Below are 7284 nucleotides of genomic sequence, written 5' to 3'. Positions count from 1 at the left end.
ACAGTTCAGGACAAGCATAATGATTGTGATTTTTATGGACACACAAGTACTCGTGACTTAGTTGCCCGAAGGCTATAGATTATCCAGGAGTAGAAGAGTTGTGGTTTTGGTTTCTCTTGTATTCTTCCGCTGGTATTCTGCGGGACAAAAATGAGTTAGTTTTGTTTTCTAGATTCATTTAAGCGTCACAAAAACGCGGAACATGCACGTTGTATTAATAAATAAAATCCCAGCACTTTGCAAACACCCAGAATAATGCATTATTCAGAGACCATACCAAAGTTTAATGAACATCCTACAGAAGAAACAGAAGGCTGTATTGCAATTCATAGCAGTCAAACCATTAGGATGAAACCAGTGTTTTACAAATAAATGCGCACAATATTAAATCACAAATTAAAAAGTAACGTTTTCGTGTAAATAAACAAAACGTTTTTCGTGACAGCACATATACTGTAAGATAGAAATTGTCTTGCATGAGGACCATAGTCTGCCTACTCAGAGGGTATATCACACATAAGCAATTTACATAATTCTTAAGTGATTTTGCATATACAGGAGTTGCAAAATTAAGTAAAACACGTGAAATATAGAACACACAAAAAGATGTATTTATAAGTGTCCATACATTGAACAGGGATCAGCCTAAATCAGCTTATGCCAGCGTAGGACAAGACATGAACCGAGCTGTAACAAGGAAAATATATTTTAAAAAATATAATCAACGGGACAGAAACTTCTTCGCTTTTTTCCTTTAAAGAAACAATTGGCGTGTCATCCTGGTGTTGTTTTGCAGTGTTGCCATATTTTGTTTTTCAAAAGTAAATTGATGTTTGGTTGGTATTAGCATTTGGTTGGGATTCGTGAGTTTGTTTTGCTTCTCGCGGTCTGGCCTTAGGTTGCCACAACTGTACTGCCATGTGTTTTTTTCCCCACCGTTTTAATGAAGAGAACAGTAGTTCCAAGTCGAAGGAAGTGAATGACATGCAGGCCAATCCCTGAGGGATACACAATGTACGATGGATCTACTCGAAGAAAGAAAATCAAACAGGTCCTGCTGTAACAAATAAATCCTAGTAGGTCACTCCAGTCTCTTCCAATAGAAAGATGGGTGGGATCTGAAGGGCAATGGCTTGGAGATAACGTGTGGCATCTCGTTTTTGTACTTCGAAAAGAGGGTACTCCTTGTGTAGTGATTTAGAGTACATTGGGTGCAGAGTGTTGGCTGGATGTTAGGGTCAACTTTGTTGTCCAATCCTTGGGTTTTACAGGCGATTTGCCTTTGCTTTAAGAAGAGAAAGTGATATTGGAAAAAGTCAGCACTTTAGATTAAAGCAAAGCACCCGTCACAAAGCCACACACAAGAAGCAGGACAGAAAGTCCATGGCTTGTAGCTATCCTCGCACCTGCGGAAGAAGTTATAAGATATTCGCTCATCTTGCAGATTTCCAAGGCTCCTTATAATGTTGATTTAAACACATACAATTATATATTTAATTAGTTGGCCAGCTTGGCTCTGGTGCCCATGATTTTCTTGGCATGCACTGTAAACGACAACACATATAAAGCATTTCAGTCCCCACGAGGGTTTTATTGCTATCTGTCCATTAAAATGTATTTCCAAATTACCATGTACCAAGCAGAAAAAAATATTGTTGATTTTTTTTCCTTATAATACCGCCCATCCCAAACTTTTTAAAATATGTGGTATTCTTCACTAATAATTTTAACTCCAGTTTGCAAACAATATGAATTCCTGACATACTACGAATTCTAAATAACCCACGTGTTAATGACGATTTGACATAATTTTTCATCTGACAGACACTAAAGTGCATTTCCTGTAACACTGTATATTTTTTAAGCAGAAATGAAATGAATGCATGCTTTTAATACATATGTCCTTGGTGCTGGTAGATACTCCCTGCTGGATATACTGTTTTGAGGTTCATGCCCACCATCGTTCAACTCCATTTAAAACGTTAAAACAATGAAAGACGAATCAAATATAGCTCTGACAAAGGAACTGCAAAGGTAATTTTGTATTAAAACAAAACCATATCAATGGCGAATCAAATGCAAATATTTGAAGTAGTCTCTAAGCAACAGTCTTGAACAGCGCCATTTGAGACTCAAAATGTGAATTAGAAGATGTTTGCCTTAAATACTCTCTTTGACACGGTCCTTGTATGCAGTTTAATTTTCTTACATATGTATTTTTAGTGAAAATCAAGCTTGCCATCTCTTGCTGTCCATAAGAACAATACATAGGCTCTTCAAAGAACATCTAATAATTGGTGTCATTAGACAATTTTTCACCATCACTACGTTATATGGTGCATTACTTATCTGAAAGCTGTGCTGTAATGGAGAGAAAAGGGATCGGAATACCTAATATGCAGCAGAGATGGCCAGTGTTTACTGTGCGACGGCTATTTTTCACTCAATTTATGTAGATATTGCCTTAGCTGATTTGTTTAAAATGTTTTTTTTCACTTATCTGTCAATGCAAATGTTTGTGCATTCCCCTCTGATTTAAGTCGTTAAAAATGAGATTGCATCGGGGGCAAAACTAGCCAGATCCAATGCAAAACTACCCACCACAAGTACAATTTATAAGTCAACAAAGGACCACAACCATAAAATCAGTCTTGGTGAATTAGGTTGGAACACAAGCAATTATGATCTGTGGGGCGGATTCGTCTCCTTGTGATAGAAGAAAGACACTCCTTACACCATGGTTTGTTGCCTGGAACTGAAAACCTCAGTCTAAATTTGTCTTTTCATTTTCCATAGATCATACCTGACTGTACTGAACAGAAGGTAAGTTGATGTTTTTATAAAACATCATCAAACATGGCATTTAAAATATTTATTTGCATGGGAACGCCTACTTTGCATCTCATTAAGGCAAAGTAGGTCTCTACTTTCAAAAAATGACTTTAACTCCATGAATTTGGTGCTAGAGGGGTCTAGCACCAAAGTATAAATATGGAGTTAGTTTTACACCGAATTAGAGTAAAAAAAAATGACACTAATTCGGTGCAAACAGAGTATAAATATGCCCCTCAGCTTCTGGCCCTGCTGTGTATGACGTCACTGCAAGGTTCCCTTGGCAATATTGGACCTTATTAAATGGTTTTCTCGTTCTCTTTCTTTCACTTTTTGTTCCCCTTCTCCCTCCCTCCTACACCTCCCCAACAATGATGATAAAAAAGCATAATACATTATGCATATGTAGTTAATGCCACAACACTTTTTCAGATAGTCATATATTCTATTATACATATTTACCTAAAATCAGAATGCAAGGAGTTCGATTTGTACAATGAGGTAAAACCAATTTAAAGAAGCCTCGTGACACCTAGCAGAGTTAATTCCCTGTGCAAGGTCGATGAAAATGTGATATTTGAGGCAGCAAGAAAGATTTTCTCAAATCTATTTTGCTCTGCTTTGTTCACAATATGGACGCAGCCCTTCAGACATTAGTTACAAACGTGTATTGCTGCCCGCTGACGTTTACTATTAAGCATTAGCAACATGTACGACTACGTGTCTCTTATTGTAATAAATGCGACCCTTCTGATGTGTTCCATTTTATCTTAACTGACTCTCTAATGATCATTCATCTATGACGCCGGATGCAAAAAATAATGTGTGACTATCCCTAGTTATTGAAATCATATTGCATGGTCTACTAATGCAAAATATTATGACACATGTAATTGGTAACAGTGACTAGTTAATTGAACTCAAGTGACTATTCATGCAAATGTGCTCTGAATTAACATGACATCAAGCTATTAAGCTTTCTACACACCATAGAGCTGTTGGTTTTATTAACAAAGGTGGCAAGAGCTTACTGAAAATCTGGAAGTTAAATCAGACTCACTGCTGATCAATCCCTTAGAATTTGTTTTTGTATGCTGCTGATTGTTTTAGAGCACGTGTGGAGGTCGTTTGATCCAGGGTTGAGAAGTGTCACAAAAGAGTACTTAAATGTAGATTGTTTATTCACTCCCACAGCAGAAGCGAAAACAACTCTATTTTATTCCTTCTAACTCTGGCTAGGAAACAATCCCATTCATTGTCTAGCTATTTCCCCCAAAATATAACTCTAACATTTCATCATGACTTCATCTGTTTGCTGTGTACAAATCTTTGGCCACAATCTGTGAATGAAAATAACATAGAGCTCTATAAAATGATGTTATGCATTTATGAGAGTTCCATATGACGAAAAATGTATTTGCTAAGTGAGTCTCACTTCTTTGGTTAGATGTTCAGCACAAGGGCCAAAAAATGTACATGCACAGTATGCAAGATACGAAAGAGTCTTTTGGGTGGTTCCTCTTAAAATAAATGAAAGCAACAGATTTGTTGTTTTCACAGCATTTCATCTTGCCGCTTAACCACGTCAAAGTGATGTTTTAACACCTGTTAACAAGCCCTCTGAAGTGGAGGGCAAAGGGGACATTATTCCCCAGGGCTCTTGTGCGCGATCTGTGCTGATGTTGCCTTATTTATTAATAGATTGTACCACTGTGATGCCCTATTTTTTTTTTATAAGGTAGCTAACTCTGTTAATCCCACTAGACGGTCCCAAATGCCGGATCTTCTATTTGCTCTCTTTCCTTACAGGACAATTTTATTTAACACTTTAAAATGTCTTCATCCTACAAATGTCCCTGCTTCGATGCCTCCAAATGGTGTTATTAATACTACCATATAAAATGGTACTTCATATTGGAAGGCAGAATGAGTCTTATCTTGGAATCTAACAGTGAAGGCAACAGCATCTTGGTGGTTAACGTCTTGAGTTTATGAATCTTGGATATTAGTGGCCATACTTGTGCTTGAAGAAAAATCTTTTGAGCTGACATCAGGTTTTAAAACGAATAAATGGGCCTGTGGGTTATTCCATACTGTCTGACTTACATGAGCACTTTTTTGTCATCAGTTCTTTTTTAATTTGTTAGGCACAGCAGGATAAGTGTTTTTTTTTCCTTTTTCAAGTTGCTAAACATCGTTTTCCAAATTTGCAGAAACGTTTTAATTTGAATAAAACTAATGTTACTGTCACTGCTCACATTAACATCAATATTCTGTGCTGTTAATTGTGATCTCGGAAAAAAACATCCTTGCACGCCTTTAAATGGCTTTGGCTTCAAGGAGACTATCAGTGGTACCATCTCCTGTAAGAGCATAACTGAGCACCTGAAAATAAAGAAAGGACTTTTAGGTGTTGATTATAAGAAGGAATCTGATGGAACGTATGTGCTCTCTGGCTGAAGTTCTACAAAATAAAAATTGTAATTTTCCCCATGAAGAGAAAAAAATGTAGTTATGCTTTAGAATTAATCGGCATCTACATTTTCATGTTGATCCGTGTCCTACACCAATAAAGACGCACAGCTGTGTCAAAACGTTATAATTTGTAAGCCTGTAAGTATTTTAAAGTTGATCCTCTCAAAGTACAGGCTATTGAATGTCAGTACTTATGTCAATCATGCCAAGCTGCTTGCTTCGATAAACAATTTGTTTTCAGAATAGAAACCAGTAAAAATTGTGAAACGTGTGAACAACCTATTTAAGCCCTACCTGCCATGCACGCAAACAAGTAACATCAGTGAAAGAAAATACATAAATATTAATATTTATTTATAAGGACGTGCTTCATTTCTAAGCACTACAGATCAAGTCTGATATGATTACCCAATGTAATGGTACCTATTTAACCACATCGGAAGACGGAGCTGGAGTGCCAGAATTGAAATTCATAACCTTCAGATCACAGCAAATGTATGCAGCGAAAACTTGCATAAATGGGCCATCACGATGGCATATTAACAGTTACTCTAAGATTATAAAAATGCACATTTTAGACTTGAATTATTATTATGCCTTGGTCTGGCCAATAGAAGAGATAATAATTGATTATAATTTGCCCTGCAAGCGTATCACCCAGCTTTAAAATATTCTTTTTTTCACCATCTTTTTTCATTAGTATTAGGTTCGCATTATTCCACACAAAATATCATTTTGCTTCAATGTTTTTAGATGTCTCTGTGGATGGACTTATGTTTCCTAGTTGTTGGATGTCGTGCGGTTTTGTCTCATTCCTTAGATAATGCTTGCTTAGCAGCAGTCAGGGCTCTAGTCTTGCATCATGGTTTCTGTATGGCAGGTCCATGCACAGGGACTGCTTTAGGGCAGGGCAACCCGTGCAGCTGCACTTGTCATTGATCTTGATGGGGGGGGGTCTTGTTTAAAAATAACTATTGGTTTAAAAGCACACGAACCTCCTTTTGCCTCCATCAGTTTCAGGCAACAATCAAAATGTAAAAAAAAAACACTGGTGAATAATGTTCCTGCTGGTGAGAGATCAGAATGTTGTCTTGTGGCCGTTGTGACTCATTCGAAAGCAACGCAGGAGAATAATGTGCCTGCTTCAAAGAATGTGTACAGTGCAGATCACACAATTGAGTCTGTGTGAACTATGAATAGCGTTTGAAAAACTGAAATGTATGTCAGAGAGAGACTATGGATAGATGAGGGGCACTGTCGAGAGTGGTAGAGAGGAAATGTTGGAAAAGAAGATCATGGGGGAGGGTCACCAAAAAAAACACGGGTGCCACCAGCGCTAAAGTGAGCCCTGTCCATACACATGGATTCATTTATCCCAAAGAAACATCTATTGATTGGCTGCTAATGCAATGAAAGAGAATATTCATTGAGCACAGACAGTGTACAGCAATAACGTAGCAGTTATTTTTTTTATAAAAATCAAAGCAACGTTGTAGTTTATGTGACATGACATACACCCCATACTAATAAAACATTTAGATAATAAGGGAGGTGCCAATATTTCCTCAATTTGTTCGATGTTGAATATTTTATCTGAGTAAGAAGGGAAAGAGCAGAGGAGCCCTAACTCACCTATAACAAAGACACTGATTTCTATTGACACAAAAGAGCCATCCCACCATTGGCCAGCAAAATACCCTGTACTATCAAAAGCTTTAATTTGCTCGCAGCCACGTTATGGCCAAGACGGCAAAAGAGCTGTACTTCAATCTGCAGAGTTCCCACTGCGGAAAATCACTGAGAGGAACTACACAAAGAAAGAATAAAAGTGACACCCCAGGCTGAGGAGAGGAGGGTGCACAGAGGTTCTGTTGTGGCAGAAAGTTGATAGGGTCACAGTGAAGCTGCTCAGCACTCTTCAGCTAAAGAAGGCAGTAGAACATGATAACCATGTGACCCGCGGAAGGCACTACAAAG

At 37.7% G+C, this 7284-nt stretch overlaps 1 protein-coding gene across 3 annotated transcripts in view; it reads right to left on the bottom strand.

Moving 5' to 3' along the window:
• Nucleotides 1-260: 260 nt before the first annotated feature.
• VSTM2A (V-set and transmembrane domain containing 2A) overlaps nt 261-7284 on the bottom strand; it is a 99443-nt gene continuing 92419 nt past the window's right edge. Inside the window, exon 5 of one of the 3 annotated variants that reach the window (XM_069219449.1) lies at nt 261-1544. In XM_069219449.1, coding sequence (XP_069075550.1) covers nt 1498-1544 — 47 coding nt within the window. In that variant the 3' untranslated portion in view covers nt 261-1497. The remainder of the gene's footprint in view (nt 1545-7284) is intronic. The other 2 variants (XM_069219448.1, XM_069219450.1) reach the window with 2 other exon arrangements.

Source organism: Pleurodeles waltl, chromosome 2_2, assembly GCF_031143425.1.
Source record: "Pleurodeles waltl isolate 20211129_DDA chromosome 2_2, aPleWal1.hap1.20221129, whole genome shotgun sequence".
NCBI lineage: Eukaryota > Metazoa > Chordata > Amphibia > Caudata > Salamandridae > Pleurodeles > Pleurodeles waltl.
Note: the sequence above shows the minus strand (reverse complement) of the source record. Positions and strands in the feature narration are given on the sequence as shown.